Here is a 16,139-nt window from a genome sequence, read left to right as displayed (position 1 = left end):
CCACCTTCCATTCTCCACGTTGGGTCCCAAGCTGCCTGTGGGAAATGCCTCTTGGAATCGGGCCTAGAGCTGCCCGAACTTTCACACTTTAGGCGGCTAGAAATCCCCCATCGAATCGAATTTTGACCCTATGGCCTTAGGTCACTCGAGAAAGCTGGAAGTCCCACCCTGAATCTACCTTCCACGGAGGCCAGCGGGAAGTCCCACTCTGCTGCTGCCCTCCATCCCTCCCGCCTTGGGCCGCTGGGCGACCGGTGGGAACTCCCTCCCCGAGTCTGCCCACCCGCGGCGCACAGAGAAGGTGAGGCGAGGCGGTGGTGGGTCGTCTTTTTTATTAACGCACGTCCAAGCTGCGTGGGTGCGGGTGGCGGTCACAGCGCTGCCACGCAGTCGGTGCCCATATACCCCGGCAAGCGCAGAGCGAACTTTCGGCGCACGTCGTCCGGCACAAACCTGCCGGCTACGAAGTGGTGGCGCCCGGAGAAGCGGCCGGCACAGAGCTTGGGAGCCGCCAGCGATACCAGCACGTCGGGCCGCAGCCCGTCCTCACCGTCGCCGCCGCCGGTCTCCGCGTCCCAGCCTGAGGGAGGAGGGGCGGGAGGGGCTCGGAGGGGTGCTCGCCCTCAGAAGAGGGTCCTGCCACCCCACCACCCACTTACCTACCCTTCCCCATCAAACCCAGCCTCTGCTCTCTGACACATGAGTCTTGGTCAGACCTGCCTCTGCATTAAAAAAAAAAAAAAAAGCCTCCACCCTTAGATCCGTCTCTTTCCCTCCTTGGAAGTATTTCCCTCCCCCCTGGCCAGAGCCCTGCCCTCATACTTTTCTGCCCCTTCTCCCATCCTCCTACCCAATCCTTTCTCCTCCATCTGAATCAGCCTCTGCCTTCAGACTACATCATTTCCACTGCTGCCCTTTCCCAGTCAGACCCATGCCTCTGCCAGTGTCTGTCCCTACACCTCCCTCTTTATCAATCCTGAGCTTTCCCACTTAGATTAGAGCCTCTTTCCACCCAGACTTCCCAGCCAGCCTGCCCCCTTCTGACCAGATCCCCACTCAAAGGACAGACTTGCCTCCATCCTCAGAAAAGCTTTCCCCATCAGACCTGTCCCCTTCTCTCAGGTTCTTGCCTCTGACGAATGTGCCCCCTTCCCCACCCACCTTAAGCATCCATCCTCCTCCCTCTGACTAGATACTCTTGCCTCTGACCTGACATCCTTGCCTTCACCTGCAGGCTAGATCTTGCCTTTTGACTTGACAGGACCCCACCACCTCCCTCATTGGGCAATAGCTTCTCCACCTCTCAAATGACCCTTCACCTTCAGACTAGGGGCCTTCCCTTCTCTCCTGCCTCTGACTGGAGTCTGGGATCACTAAAACCCTCTTCCCTCTGACGTTAATCCTATCTGTGACCCTAACCTCCACCATCCGACCGGACAGCTCACCTCCTCATAGCCAACCCCCCTTCCAGCTCTGTGGCACCCTGCTGAGATGGCTCTGGGGTCTTGCAAGCCAGGGGACATCCCTGTGAGTCCGGCCACCCCCTGTGGGGGGTCCGACTGGCCAGCAGCTGTTTGTTCCGTCTGCCCATGGCCTAATGGCTCCAACAGGCATGGGGCGGCGGCCAGGATGGGTGAGGCCTTTGCCGAGTGAGCTCACGTCTGCCTGGGCAACTGGGCCAGGGTGGGCAGCGGACATGCTGGGCTGGGTGTCGGGGGGAGGGGGATACAGGGTCACCTGGGCAACAACCTTGGTCTTTCCCATCTGAGGGATGGACGCGACTCTCTGCTATACCCAGAATGCATGATCCATCCACACTGGGGAAACTGAGGCTCAGAGTGGGAAGACAAGCCAGGGCACCAGAAGCCAGAGCACAGGCCCCCCCCATGTCCCCCAGGCCCTGACACACCCCCCTCCGCCTGGCATGCCTGAAGGAATGTCCAGGCTCACAAGGGGGATGGACAGCAGCTTGAGTGTAGCTAGCGCACGTGTGCAGGGGCCTCCAACCTCACAGGGCTCCACACCGGGACCCAGCACAGCATCCACCACCAACCCGTAGGCGTCGTTGATGAGCTGGACCTGGAAGGGCAGGCAGGGTCAGGGGTGGCTTTGGGATACCATCCCCCACATGCCCCTCTGTTCCCGCTGAGCGCTAACCTCCGTGGGGAGATAGGACAGAAAGGGAATGTCCATTTTCTCGCACTGGGTGGTCAGGTCCTGGTGCAGCGGGTCCAGTGAGCGTGTGGGGTAGAAGATGGTCGGTTCGTACTCCTGGGGAGGGGGTCAGGAAGGGGTCAGTGGTGGGGCCGGCCCAGGCTCCGCCAAGACCCCAGACTTGGCACCAGGCAGCAGACCCTGCCTGGGGCAAGCACTGGGCATATTCTGTAACATGTCCAGCCTCAGTGCTCCCCTGGGACACTACCAAGAGGAGGAATCAATTTCTCCAGGGATGGGGCGGGGGCGTGACCCTGAGAAGCCAAGGGGGTTCTTGCTACTCACAAACACCCGCAGGTGCCGGGCACAGACCAGCCCCACTGCCCCGTTCTGCTCCGGACCGCACACGACCAGCACCGTCCTCTGCTTCCGGGAGAGAGCAGGCAAGGGGAAAACCTGGCAGGGGGCACAGGGAAGGCAAAAGCACGGAGCTAGAAATTCCTCAGGTGGGGAAACTGAGGCCCCAGGTAGAGGAAGGGACAAGGCTTGGGCCTGGAGGCAATAGGAAAAGGACAGAAGGAGGGGTGCTCTGTGTGAGGGTAGAGCCTCTTGGGGCCTCAGTTTCCTCCTTGGAGACACAGAGTCCTTGCCTCAGGCTCTGCCAAGTTGAAGCAGGAAAACGTGCCTCCCGCCACCACCAGGCACCGGCACTGCGGTTTGTTTATTCTCGGCCTGAGTTGCAGACATTCTTCCACCTTTTTCCACTGCAGTGGCTGCCCTGCCCCCACCCATTTTCCAGGCCTCAGGCCCTCCCAGAGGCCCCAAAGTTGGGGAGGAGGGAGGTAGTTTTCCAATCCACCATGCCCTCTCTCCGCCTGTCCCTCTCCATCAGCCTCTGTCTTCACCTCCCTTTCTGTATCTCTCAGACCTTCTTGTGTCTCTCCCCATCTGTCTCTCTCCATCTAGTCTCTCTGTCTCTGTCTCTATCTCTCAGACTGTCTGTGTTTCTGTGGGCCTGTGCATCTCTCTCCCTTAACACAGGAGTTAAGCATGCTGGTGTTCGAGTCCCAGCCTGCCCTGACTCTGCATGGCCTCAGCTCCATCTCCTCTCCCAGCCTCAGTTTGCCTTTATCATAGGAGTGACAATGGCTCTGACAGGCCCATAGGGCCTCTCCCTGGCCCCAGAGCGGCTCTGGGAGGCCCAGCCATACTCTAACCTCCAACCACACAGAAGGGAAGTTATTCCATTTTGTCTCCTCCCCAAGGTCTCAGTGAGGTCCTGACCAGCCCTGACCAACCCTGGGACCCACCGCACCACACTCAGAGTCAGGGAGGACATCATCTTCTGGCTGGCTGGGACCAAGGAGCTTCCAGATGGACTTGGGGCTTTCAGTGCAAAACCCAGAAGGTTGGTCACCAAGAGCCAGGCAGTAGTTTACTACATTGGCTTTGCTTCTGTGGCTTAGATTTTCACCATTTCCTTCTCCTTTGGGCATCTCACTTAGGCTATGTTTCATTTGGAAATAAAAACATTTACATAAAAAAAATTGAGTGCACATAAAGGAAGTTATTGAGGTTTTTTTGAACGTATACAGAAGTAAAAAGAAGAAGGGGAGGAAGAAGAGGAAAATGGTTACATGCTGGAGCCCTGACTCTATTGGGCACTTTTCTAAGGCGTTTACGATTATTAACTGGTGTCAGTTTTATTACCTTTGTTCAGGGGTAACAATGGGCAAAGCGCTGGAATAGTAGTATTGTTGTTGCTTTCACTCTTGAGTTCCTTGCAGACACCTTGAGAGTAGGGGATCTGCCCCAGAGCCAGACACAACTATGATTCCCATCCCCTGGGACCCTGCTCAGGCCCCTCCCCACTTCTGAGCCTCAATTTCCCCACCTGTAACACAGGGTTGTTTGGGGGTACTCAGGCTGCAGGAACTAATGTCTCCCTTGCCTGAGACTCAGGGAAGTGGCAGAGGTGTTCATGTCTGCACCTCAAGGGCCCTAGACCAGTCCCTGCGGCAGCTTCAGTCTCTGCTGTGACCCTCACTGACATCCTGGGTCCTAGGTCGCTGCCTGGTCTGGCCCAGTGATGAGCCTCTCTGGTTCTCAGTTTCCTCATCTGAGCGATGGGCTGGACCATCCTGGCCATGGGGGTCATGCAGCTAGGCTTCGGCTCTGGAAGGCTGGCCATCTGGCTGGGGTCAAGGTTGAGGGTCAGGAGTTAGGTACCTTGGTCACAGCCACGGCACTAGCATGGCCACACAGCTCCACCAGCTGCTGCCGCCCAAAGCGATAATCCTCTAGCAGCTCCCGCTCCAGGGCAGCCGCCTCCTCCGTGCTGGGGGACAGAGTGGGAAGAGACGCTCAGAGACATAGAGAGATGAAAACAGAGACCTAGAGACAGAGGCTCAGATGGAGCCAGAAATATTCCACCAGTGTTCCAAGCCAGTCCCTGACACCAACCCCAACCGTTTCCCCATCCGACCTGCACGAGGTTGAATTGAACCTGGCAGGCAGCGGGAGGTTTGAGTCGAAGCCTGAGGCGTGGGTGCCCTCTGGTGGTCGAGGAAGCACGCGGCGGCGCATGTTGGTTCTATTTCCCCAAAACGTAGGAAACTGAGCAGGACCCAGACGCCACCAGCCCTCAAAGCAGGAGGAACCCAGAAGGAGGAATGGGGCGTGAAGAACTTTGATAGGGGCTATGGGCGGATTTTAGGCAGTGGAAACCATTGATTTGAGCTCTAGGACACCGGAGGGGCCAATTGGACTGGGGGTGCCTGGGTGAGGAGGGCTGTGAAGGCTGCAGAGGAATTTGGTGGCGCACTTAGGGAGGTAGATGTAGGGCTCGCAGCCCTGAGACCCACTGATGACTCCTCTTCAAAGGCAGTGGTAAAATTCAAATAATTGTGCCCAGAGAGAGAGGGCTGACTCACTTGAGGTGAAGCTCTGCCACCAGCTTACTGAGCGACTGGGGTCCATTTCATCTTTCTGCCCCTTGCTTCCACCTTTGCAAAAGTGAAGGCAGGATGGGCTAGATCATTTTAGAGGCCCAGTTCAAAATGCAAATGTGGGGCCCCTTGTTGAAAAATTAAGAATTTCAAGATGGTGACAGCAGAGCATTAAACCAAGTGTTGGGCCCTTCTAAGAGCAGGGACTAAGCTAGCCCTGGCTTAGGGGCCTTCCAAGGGGCCTGGGCTTGGTGGCCGCAGAGAGGGAGAACTGGCTTTGAAGACAGGTATTCCTCACTCCACAATCAGGGGTTGGGCAGCTGGACAGGGTCTATGGCCTGATGCCAGCTTCCCCTAGGCAGGACCCCTTACTGCTGGGAACAGTACCTACCCCTCAGCTCAGCAGACCCTAGAGAGGGTAATAATAATAATAATAATAATAATAATAATAATAATAATAATAATAATTCCAGGCCCAGAAGTGTTGGAAGAACATCCAACCCAGAGAAATTAAGTGGCTTTCCCAGGGTCATGCAGGAAGCAAGTAGGAAAACTGAGACTTCACCCTTGGTGTCTGTCTCCAGAGCCACGGTCAAGGTGTGAGCAAAACAGCAGAGGTACACCTACAGATGGTAGAGGTTTGTTGGGATGAAGGTTCCCTGCTTCAATTTTGTGAACAGGAAACCACAACCTTTGGACCAATTTTGCAGTGTGATCAGGCCAGGCAGACAGGAAAGTCAGAAGTGGGGAATACGGAGTGCTGTGGGATGGGGAGTCAGAGAGGGCTTCCTGGAGGAGCTGGCCTGGGGCACTATGGGAGGTAATCCAGGTGGCAAGAACAGCACGGGCCAAGGCATTGTAGTGGGAATGAGCTTGGCAGGTTTGAGGGACAGAAGGGAGGCCGGTATTGCTGAAGCGGAGTGAGCGAGATTGAGAAACTGGGTCAGGAACACACTTTAGGGGCCCACGCAGGTGGGGGAGATGAAGGCTGAGTGCAGGGTGGCCACATGTCCTGAGACACCAGCAACCAGAGCCAGATTCAATGCTGGGCTTATGTAGGGGATGAGGCTGAAGTACTGGGTGAAGGAGCTCACAGTGGGGCCAGAGGAAGAGCCTTGCCCACCCCGCAGGCTGGCCCAACTCCCCAGAAAATCTTTTGGGAATGTGGTTTATTTCTCCGCAGTTCTGGTTGCAGCCCCCACAGGAGGGCTGTGGGGCGAGGGGGCTCTGTCCCAAAGCGTTGGCCTCAGGCCACCACTTGAACATTATCTTCCTGCCTACTGGTCATTAGAGTGATAATGAGGACTCCATGGGAAGTGGGTGGTCTAGGCTAGGAGTCTGGGGTGCTGGCTTTGGGTGGAGTATAAGTGGGAATTAGGGCCAATGGGGGAGGGGGATAGGGCAGAGCTATTGTGGGACTGGAGAGTGGGGGCTCAGTTATGAGGGTTCCTCTTGCTTCCCCCAACTTCAGCCCCCAGATGAGAGAGGCTGAGGCCCAGGATTTGCCCACCAGTCCCAAAGGGGCTGAGGTGACCTGTTTCAAGGGGAACTGGGCCTGACATTCCCAAAATGCTTCAAGGAGGGGGCTCTTTTGGAGGTGAAGCCGTGAGGCCAGGGTGCCCCATGCCTGTGCTCTTGGCTCTATCTGCTTCTCTCCATCCTCATGCCTCTTCCCACCAGCCCTCCATCATTGCTCACCTCCCTGCCTACAACAGTCTATGCCCCCCTCCCCCACATCCAAAATATGAGCAGCAGGGGCTTTGAAAATGAACACCAGATCACATCACCCTGTCACAAACCTTCTTAAAGCTCCCCAGTATTCAGAGAATATTCAAAGCCCTCATTACACCTACATGTCCCCCATTATGTCTCCAACCTCATTGCCTCCTCTCGCCTCATTCACTGTGTTCCACTCCTACCCACCCCACAGAGGCCCATCACTTTTCAGTTGGTGTTTGAGGCCCCACACAACTGGCCCCACTGACCCCTATGCCAGATGAAGTCATAGTTCCAGCTTCTAGAACAGCCTTCTGGATGTGCTGGGTGTTTAGGCTGAATCTGGACATCAGCCAGTCACTGGACAATATCTGCCCTGAGAAGAGGGGCTAATTAGACAGTGGGCAGAAGTGGTGGGAGAAGGGGCTGTTGGATGAATATGGTTCCCAGTGAGGTCCACAGCCCTGCTTGGGGTCTCATATCACACAAGATGATTCAGGACAAGGTGGGAGACAGCCACAACTGCCAGCTCGATCCCAAAACCATCAACCCACTGGCAAGTGGTTCATGTGTTCAAGAATCCCTAGTCCTGGCTCAGGCAGTGGCTCCCTTCCCCAGGCCTGTTTCCTTCTCTGGACTGATAGTAGCAGGTGGCCCACCAAGGGGGGGGGGGTGTGCGTTTGAGGAGCTGAGAGTAAAAGAGTTCAGATGCAGGAGGGATGGGGGCTTTAGTCCTTGGACATGAAAAGGGTCCGGGTAAGAGGTGATAGGGGAGCAAGCAGCGGTGCTGATGAATAATCCATGAGGGGCGGACCTGCCGCAGATGCAGTTTCCCGGGGAACGCAGCTTCGGAGGCGTGGGCAGCTGGCAGGCTGCCTCTCCAGTGAAACGCCAGGTGGGTCTCGGATTCCCTGGGTCCCCTCCCAGCCACGCCCATCTCCATACCTCATCCCAGCCATGCTCCCACCTCTGGGTTCCCGGCTGACCTGAGGAAATGCCTCTCCTCAGGCGCCTCCGCCAAGTCCTGGCCAGCTGAACCGCTCATGATTCGAGGTGAGCCGAAGCGAAGTACGACCCCCCCCCCCCCCGTGCTCGCCAATCAGAAGGCGCTGCGAAGGCGGTACACGCAACCATTGGTAGGTGGCAGCAGGCGAACTTAACCTTTTCATGGCAGNCCCCCCTGCGTGCTCGCCAATCAGAAGGCGCTGCGAAGGCGGTACACGCAACCATTGGTAGGTGGCAGCAGGCGAACTTAACCTTTTCATGGCAGGAGCGGAGCTGCTGCGGGGATGGAGGGAAGCCAAGACACGCTGATACTGGCAGTGAACGAGGTCTGGAAGGGCAGCCCTGCTATGGGATCCTGGGATTAAGAGTACCCGCTCCTGCCAACTCTGTGCACTCCTCTCCAGGTCGCCCCCACCCCGGTCAGGTGAAGCCCCCCAGCCTGGACAAGCATAATTTCAAAAGAGGTAGGAGAGTCCAGGCATGTTAGGGAGTCGAGTGGTGGATCCAGGGGCTGCCTCTGGGTGTTTTTTGAGGCCATCTTGCTTGGCGTTGTCTACAGAACCACCAGGTCCAGTCTCGAGTCCCCACACCACCGTGTGACCCAGTAGCGCCCTCCTCCCCCAATCACTCAGTCCCTGGTACACAGGCGGGCAGGTCTCCAGGGCTTTTATTCTCTCCTGTGGGAAGTGGGCAGGGTCCAGTGGCCGAGGGGCGGCCCCTACGTGTACCAGATGAAGCCGTAGGTGGCGTTGAGAATTTCCTCATTCGTGCGTAGTCCATATAGCTCGCCCATCATGGGGGTCACCCAGCGCGTTGTGTGGAACACAGATTCACCCACCTGTGGAGACAGCGGGTATAGGTGCGGGTGCAGCTGCCCCCTCAGTCCCACACAGCCTGATGGCCACTGTGTAAGAAGCTTCTGCCTTCCCCTCCTGACAACCTAGCACCCACTACTCCTTTCAGCCCCAGGTTTTCTAGGCCACTGCTGCAGTGGCCTTGACCCCTGCCCTCCCTGCCAGGGACTCACCTTCCAATCAGGCACATCCTTCATGATGATGGCTTCCTCCTCCAGATTCTCCCGAAGCATCTGCAAGACCCTACAAGGACAGAGTGGGAGGTGGGGGACAGGCCTGAGCACCCCAAGGGGCCCCTGCCTAATGTGCCTGCCAGACCCCTTCCCTGCTCCACCTCCCCTTCTGCTGCTTCCAACCCTGCACACACTGACCCACCCTTCTTTCTTTCATTCCTTCTCCCTGGCAAAATCTTACTATCCTCCTGCTCCAGTCCCAACACCCTCTCTTGTAAGAAGCCTTCCTGTTCTCCCTCTTCGGTTTCCACATTAAGTCAAGTCTAGGGCCCCTCTTCAAGGATTGACGGCTGTCCAGTGTGTGCAAGACACAGCTGTCAGTCTCCACATGCATTTTGGCTGTGTCCTGCGCTGCAGGCTGGGACACTCAGGCCTGTGACCTCCTGACCCTGGCCCTGGCAGCCCTACCTCCGGTCCTTCTCTGCTTGCAACAGCGGCATCAGTGCGATACGGGCTTCAAAGTCCTCAATCTGCAGGCGCCTGTGAAACCCCAAAACCAACACTTGGATCAGACCAGGGTGGGAGGGCGGGGGGAAGGCAGGCAACCCAGACCCTTGACATTCAGGGTGATGCATGGGGAAGGGGGATGGGGGAAGAAGCAAGCAAGTGGGGCAGGGCTTGGGCAGTAGGCTCTGCCCACCAGGAGCCCAGGATGGGGGGGCCCAGCTGGCACAGGCGTTGGTCCACAAGACTGCTGGCTTCACACTTTCTCTTCAATTAAAAACTTTTTTTTAATCCTAAAATTAGCCTGGGATGATTGCAGTGAAGGGGGAGGGGGGGCATTCATCACCGGGCTCTGGGCCTTACAAAACCACGTCCCCTTCATCTCAAAATAACCTTGGGTGTGAGCGCCAGGCAGGCGGCTCCTTTCTTCTCCCTGCTTTTCAGCGTCTTCCAAGCCGCCAGCCCTGTCTGTGCTGAGGGGTGGGGGGAGTGGAGCTGGACTGTGGTCCAGGGAGTGGTCTCTGGCCCTGTTCCCTCATCACCACGAATCTTACAAAGGCACAGAAAAGGGGTGGATGAACTTCAGCCCCTCTTGCCCCTCCCCATTCCCCAGGCTGCTGCCTTCACCACGGCCACACACTGTGGTCACTACCATGTCCCTCTGGGAGTCTGCGCCTGGCTTGCCTGTCCAGCACAGGGACCCTAGCATCATGCACCTGCTAGGTGCTTCTGAGTTCATTTAACAATGTAGAGCACCCTCCATGAGCTGGACCTTCTCCACCACCACCCTCAGGGATTCCTGGCTTCATGGGGGGCGCTAAGGACATATAACACAGGTAGGACAGGGTGGAGGGGCCCCGCCAGTCGGGGTCCAGTGAGAATCACCTGGCAGGGCATCAGGCGAGCTCACAAGCAGCTGGAGCCTAAACTGAGGCCACTGCAGGCCTTGGTGCCTCAGGCCCCACATGACTGGCACGGTCACTGTCTTGCATGATCTGCTTTCTAAGCCCTTATATTATCATTGCCTAGTCACCCTGGACAAAAACCTAAGAGAACGCGTCCCAGGCCTGCCCCTCTACCTCTACCCTATGAGCTTTCCTAACCTGGACCCTTACGTCCCCAATGGCAGAGGCCGAGAGGTGCCCAGTTAACACCTGGAGGCAAGCTCCTTGCTTACTAGTTAATCCTCAGTGGTAAAGCCCAGAAACAGACTTGCTGGGTTGCCAAGGCCTGGGGGGTTGACAAAGGGCCCCGATGTACATTAAGTCCTTGGACATGTGCCCCCCGCCCCCCAACCTGCACGGGGCCTACCTGCGTTCGCGGTTCCACTTCATCATGCTCCAGTACCCGAACAGCAAGGTCCCAATGCCCACGGCAAACATGCTATAGCCTATGGAGAGAGAAGCACCAGCTCAGCACCTGCATGAGGGACAAGCCACCCTTGTCATTTCTTCTCATGAGGCATAGTCCACCCGCTGTGCAAATATTCCACAAATATGAACGAGGGAGAAGGTGAGAGGCCCTGTGACCCCTTCCCAGAGATGTCTCACATTTATTCAGACTATTTTTTTTTTTTTGGTCTCTGGGGAATGTCCACCACTCCCTCCCTTCTCCACAGCTGCAGAACGCTCTCTAGCATGGTCACCCACTTTGCAGGCAGGGGACACCAGGCTGCCTCAGCTTCTCTCTCACAGGCGAGGCTGCTGCGGCTGCAACACCTCTGCCCCTTGCTGGGGGTCCTGGAAGATAGAGGCAGGGCAGGGACTGCAGAAGGGCCCATGGGTCTAGATGTTTACGGCTGGGTGGCCTTGGCCCCACCAACTTCTAGAAGTTTGGTTCCCAGTGAGTTGGCCAGTCCCCAGAGGAAGATTGGTGTCCATGGCTGGGTCCCTGCTCCATGGTGGCTCCTGACTGCCTGGGTCACCTCCCTGCATGCTGCCCACAGGGGGCTGGATGGAGCTGCCAGAGGCAGGCAGAGCCCTGTAGGGGCTGCCTACCACCCCCTGCGCTCCTAGGATGCTGCTGCTCCAGGCGCCGCAGGGTCGACCCCCCCATGCCCAGACTCCAGGGGACAGGTTGCCATGAATATTTACTGAGCACCAGTGGGCATTCAAGCTGTAATCCTGACTGACAGGTTGTGGGCCCACTGGAGTCTTCAGGGAGGCCCGGTCACCTGGGGCCTGGTTCGCCCTGCACACCCCCATCTTTCAAGCCTGGTCTCTTCTCTGGTCAGGCCTCATGGCTGCTGTGATAAATAGACAAACTCAGCCAGGTTGAGCTCCAGTTAAAACCCAGTAAAGGACCGGTAAATGGCGGGTAAGGCCACTCTCTGGGCCTTGTGGGGGGACAACGTGGGGGCTCTTTCTTTTTCAGCTCGGCTCCTGCACAAAACTCATCAGACACCTCTGCTGGACCTGGAGATAAATGAGAAACTGGCTCCATTTCCCCCCTTTTAGTTCAAACCGGTTAAAAACACCAGCTCAGGGTAAGACAGTTCCACATTATGGGAACAGGTCAGCGAGAGCATCCTGGTTTCTGCGGTGAGAGGCAGGACCTCTCCCAAGAGGCCTGAGTGCCCAGGACCCCTCCCAGAACACCCAATGATTGGCTACTTGTGTTGGGCATTTCATCAGAGCTGCCTCATTCTTTTCAATAGCTGCAGAGAGGCCCACCGGCCTCCTTTTCTGACCCTGCCCCAGGGGACAGATCTGGGCTCTCTTTGTGAAAGCCCCACGCTATTACAGCAGGCACCCAAGTATAAGCTTATCTGTAAGATAAATTCCAGGACTAAGGCAGCCTTTACAATGATGCAGCTCTAACTCATCTCTTCCTCTCTGACGGCTTTGAGGGCAAGACCCCAGGTCCTCAGGGGAGTCTGTGCCTCTGGAGCTGCCAATATGGTGGGGAAGGCCGAGGGGCATGCCCGGAAGGGTGTGCAGGCCATGCATAAGGAGACCTAAATAAATGGAAATGCATCCTGTGTTCATGGATCAGAACTTAACATTATTCAAATGGCAGCACTCTACAAGTTTAGTTACATTTGAATCAGTCCCCATCAGAATCCCAACCATCTCCCCATCAAAATCTTAACCTTCCCCCCAACAGTCCCACAGAAATTGATAAGCAGATCGTGAAATTCATATGGAAATGCAAGGGACCAGAACAGCCAAAACCATTCTGAAAAAGAACAAAGTTGGAAGACTTGCACTTCATGATTTCAAAACTTATCACGCAGCTGTGTGTACAAGACAGCGTGGCACTGGCATAAGGATAGACATGTACATCGATGGAACAGAGCTGAGTCCAGAAATAAACCCTCACATTTATGGTCAATTGATTTTGGACAAGGGTGCCAAGACAATTCAATAGGGAAAGAACAGTCTTTTCAGCGAATTAGACAACTTGATAGCCACATGCAAAATAATAAAATGTGCTCCTTCCTTCCCCCATCCACAAAAATTAACTCCAAATGGATCTTATCTTAATGTAAGAGCTAAAACTATAAAACTCTTAGAAAACAGAGGAGTCAGTCTCTGTGACCTTGGATGAGGCAATGGTTTCTTACACCAGAAGCACAAGAAACAAAAGAAAAAATAGATTAATTGGACTTCAACGACATTAAAAACTTTTTTGCTACAAATGATACCATCGATGAGCTGAGAAGACAACCTACAGAATGGGAGAAAGTACTTGCAAATCATATATCTGATAAGAAATTTGGTATCTATACTATGTAAAGAACTATTAAAATGCAATAAAAAGATGAACCCAATTTAAAAATGTGTAAAGGATTTGAACAGTCATTTCTCCAAGGGAGCTGTAAAAATGGCCAATAAACACATGAAAAGATGCTCAACACCATTAATCACCAAAGAAATGCAAATCAAAACAATGAAATACTACCTCACACCCACTAGGATTTCAGGACTCAAAAAAAAAGGGGGATATATTTAGTGTTGTTCAGATGTGGAGAAATTGGAACTCCCATACATTGCAAAAAAATTACCCTATTTACCATGGAGAAACCGTGAGCCAGCAATTATACTCCTAGGTGAAATTTCACCTAAGAGAAATGAAACATATGCCACATAGACACCTGCACGCACATGTTCATAGCAGCACTGTTCACAACAGCCGAAAGGTAGAAACAACTCAAATGTCCATCAAGTGGTATTAAATGGATACACAAAATGTGCTCCATCCATACAAGAATATAATTCAGCCATAAAAAGGAATGAAGCACTGTCAACTACAATTTTAAAAAATATATTAAAAAAATGTTTAAAATGGTAAAAAAATTGTTGTCAAAGAAAAAAAGGAATGAAGCACTGACACATGCTACATGAACATTAAAAACACCATACTGAAAGAAACTAGACAAAAAAGGACACATTGTGAATGATTCCATTGATATGAAATGTCCAGAAAAGGCAAATCTACTCTATGGAGTCAGAAAGCAGATTAGTGGTTGCCAGGGGCTGGGGGGAGAATGAGAAGTGGCTGCTATTGGGTACGGAGTTTCTTTTAGGGGTGATGAAAGTGTTAAAATTTAGATCATGGTGATGGTTGCACAACTGCAAATAGACTAAAAATCAGTGATTTGTATACACAAAATGGATGAATTGTATGGTATGGAATCTCGATAAATATGTTAAAGACACAAGAAAAAAAAAGGCCACACATTAGGCACAGGAGGGCGTGCAGAGAGGAGCTGGGTGTGAGAGATGAAAGGTGGGGGTAGCAATCACTTTGGGAGCAGCTTGGATTAAAGGCAGCTTGAGCCAGCTTATCATGTTCTGGTACGCTAGTGGTGAATAGTCCAGGGAGAGAGAAGGGCAGTTGGTGCCAGGCTTGGGGCCACAGTGCCTTGACAAGAGCAGGGGAGGGTAGGACTGATGGAGAAAGGGGCGCTGTGGACCATGGCTCAAAAGAGGCAAGACTGGAGGAGGACCAGAGGACAGAGGATGAGAGCAGGGTGCAGAATAGAGCACAGGGCCTTTGCACTTGCGGTTCCCTCCTCCTGGGGGACTCCTCCTCGGAGAGGTACCTCTGGCCCACCCTGGCTAAAGCAGGCCCTGGTTAGCCCAGGCCTTACTACTTGCCACAACAGGAAATTCTGGAGTGATGTGTCTGTCTCCTCAGCTAGACACTGAGCTCCTTGAGACACAGCCTACAGCCATGTGCACATTCAACAACTAGTTACTGAATGAATGCAGGTATATAAACTAAGACCATACCACCAAAAGGGTATCTTCCTCAAACCTCTGCAGCCAAGAAGGATGGGTGGGTTTGTATGTGCTACAGTGAAAGTCGTTGTAAAAGGGTACGATTAGGAGACCCAACCCCAGGGTGTGGTACTTAAAGCCCATGGGAAACACATGAACAGGAAGAGGACTGCGATAAACGGTATGTTTGTGACTTAAAAAAGAGAGATGCTGACTGAGGGGAGCCAAGGGAGTCTCGAGGGCTGGAATCCTTCTGCAGTCTGGTCTGGATAGAGGTCACATAGGAGTATATGTGTAAATAGACCTCATGCGGCACACCCGAGGGGTGCACTGACCTGAATTGTTAAATTATACCCTGAGAAAAGAAACAGAGACTCTGATTACATTATATTCGTTCAATCTGCTCTAGGATGGGTTGAGTGCCCCCATGTGGTGCCAAATCTAGCCTGTAACCTGTTTTTGTATGGCCCTCAGGTTAAGAACACTTTTAGGTCTGTAAACAGTTTTTAAAAAGCAGCAGCAGTGGACAGAGGCCATCTGGCCAGCAAAGCATAAAATATTTATCTGGCCCTTACAGAAAAAGTTTGTCATCCTCTGTTCTGGGATACAAAAAAGCCAAGAAGGGGAGGGGGAAGATTTGAGTTTTCACATGACATTCACTTTTCTACTGTCCGAATTATTACTTTTTTTTTTTTACAATGCCCATGATTTTTTTTTAATTAAGGCATGATTTGCATAACATGCACAGATTTTAAATGTAGTTTGATGATTTACAGCAAATGTATTCACCTTTAAATTATTTTAAATTTATTTGTATTTCTGTTAACCCTGGGTGCACAGTATAGGTGCCTTTTACTTTCTCTCTTACATCGTTCTGTGACGAAGCTAATAAAAAATTTTAAAATGTTACTTAGAACATTTGAAAACTTTAAGAATACATATTCCTGGGACATCCTGCAGGTGGGGGCCAGCGAGAAACCACCGCACAACATCTTTTAAATTCCCTCGGTGTTCCGAGTTTTGGCCGCAGCTTTGCTCTGGGTGGTCCTGGCGGGGGCGGTTGCAGCCTCTCTCGAGCCTCAGTTTCCCCACCTGTGAAACAGAAGCGTGGCGGAGGGCTAAGGACACAGGCTAGACTAGACTAATCTCAGTTCCGACTCCTGGGCTGTTACAAAAAGGAAGGGTTTAGTAATCGCTCGACAAGTTAAAGCAGTTATCGTTATTGTTACCACTAAAGTTATCTGGGGTTCCCAAGCTCCGCTTCTCGTCACACCGCAGGTAAACTGAGGCTCGCTAGCCTCCCCAGCGCCCCGCCCCCGCGGCGGGGCCCAGAAGACCCAGACCATGACCCTCCGCGCAGGCGGACACTGACCCGACAGTCCCCGACGCGGAAGATTCCGCTTGTAGTCTATGGGGCCGTATCCCCCCGGAGGGGGCATGTCCTGCTTCACCTTCGACGCCGCCATGTTCGCAGGGCTTTGTACCTCCGCTTGAGGGCGGAAATGACGTAGCCGGCAGCCGCCGCCACTATGAATGTGGCGGAAGCAGTCGCGCAGGTCT

General features: G+C 53.8%; 2 protein-coding genes across 8 annotated transcripts; both read right to left on the bottom strand.

The window, feature by feature from the left end:
- Positions 1-315: 315 nt before the first annotated feature.
- YJEFN3 (YjeF N-terminal domain containing 3) lies at positions 316-7,887 on the bottom strand. 7 transcript variants are annotated; one of them, XM_019642057.1, is made up of 9 exons: positions 7,805-7,871; positions 5,668-5,725; positions 5,088-5,159; positions 4,640-4,747; positions 4,384-4,492; positions 2,500-2,610; positions 2,158-2,271; positions 1,929-2,079; positions 316-580 (listed from the first exon to the last, which is right to left on the bottom strand). In XM_019642057.1, exons 4-9 carry the CDS (start codon positions 4,738-4,740, stop codon positions 372-374), a joined length of 795 nt encoding a protein of 264 aa, XP_019497602.1. In that variant the 5' UTR covers positions 4,741-4,747; positions 5,088-5,159; positions 5,668-5,725; positions 7,805-7,871; the 3' UTR covers positions 316-371. The 7 variants fall into 7 exon arrangements, with proteins under 7 accessions (XP_019497602.1, XP_019497606.1, XP_019497608.1 ...); XM_019642061.1 differs by having other exon boundaries at positions 2,158-2,217; XM_019642062.1 differs by having other exon boundaries at positions 379-580; positions 1,951-2,079.
- Positions 7,888-8,472: 585 nt separating this feature from the next.
- NDUFA13 (NADH:ubiquinone oxidoreductase subunit A13) lies at positions 8,473-16,092 on the bottom strand. Its single transcript, XM_019642056.1, has 5 exons — positions 15,952-16,092; positions 10,666-10,744; positions 9,319-9,390; positions 8,851-8,920; positions 8,473-8,661 (listed from the first exon to the last, which is right to left on the bottom strand). Exons 1-5 carry the CDS (start codon positions 16,043-16,045, stop codon positions 8,542-8,544), a joined length of 435 nt encoding a protein of 144 aa, XP_019497601.1. The 5' UTR covers positions 16,046-16,092; the 3' UTR covers positions 8,473-8,541.
- Between the last annotated feature and the right edge of the window lie 47 nt (positions 16,093-16,139).

The sequence above is a fragment of the Hipposideros armiger genome, unplaced genomic scaffold, assembly GCF_001890085.2.
Source record: "Hipposideros armiger isolate ML-2016 unplaced genomic scaffold, ASM189008v1 scaffold_64, whole genome shotgun sequence".
Lineage (NCBI taxonomy): Eukaryota > Metazoa > Chordata > Mammalia > Chiroptera > Hipposideridae > Hipposideros > Hipposideros armiger.
Note: the sequence above shows the minus strand (reverse complement) of the source record. Positions and strands in the feature narration are given on the sequence as shown.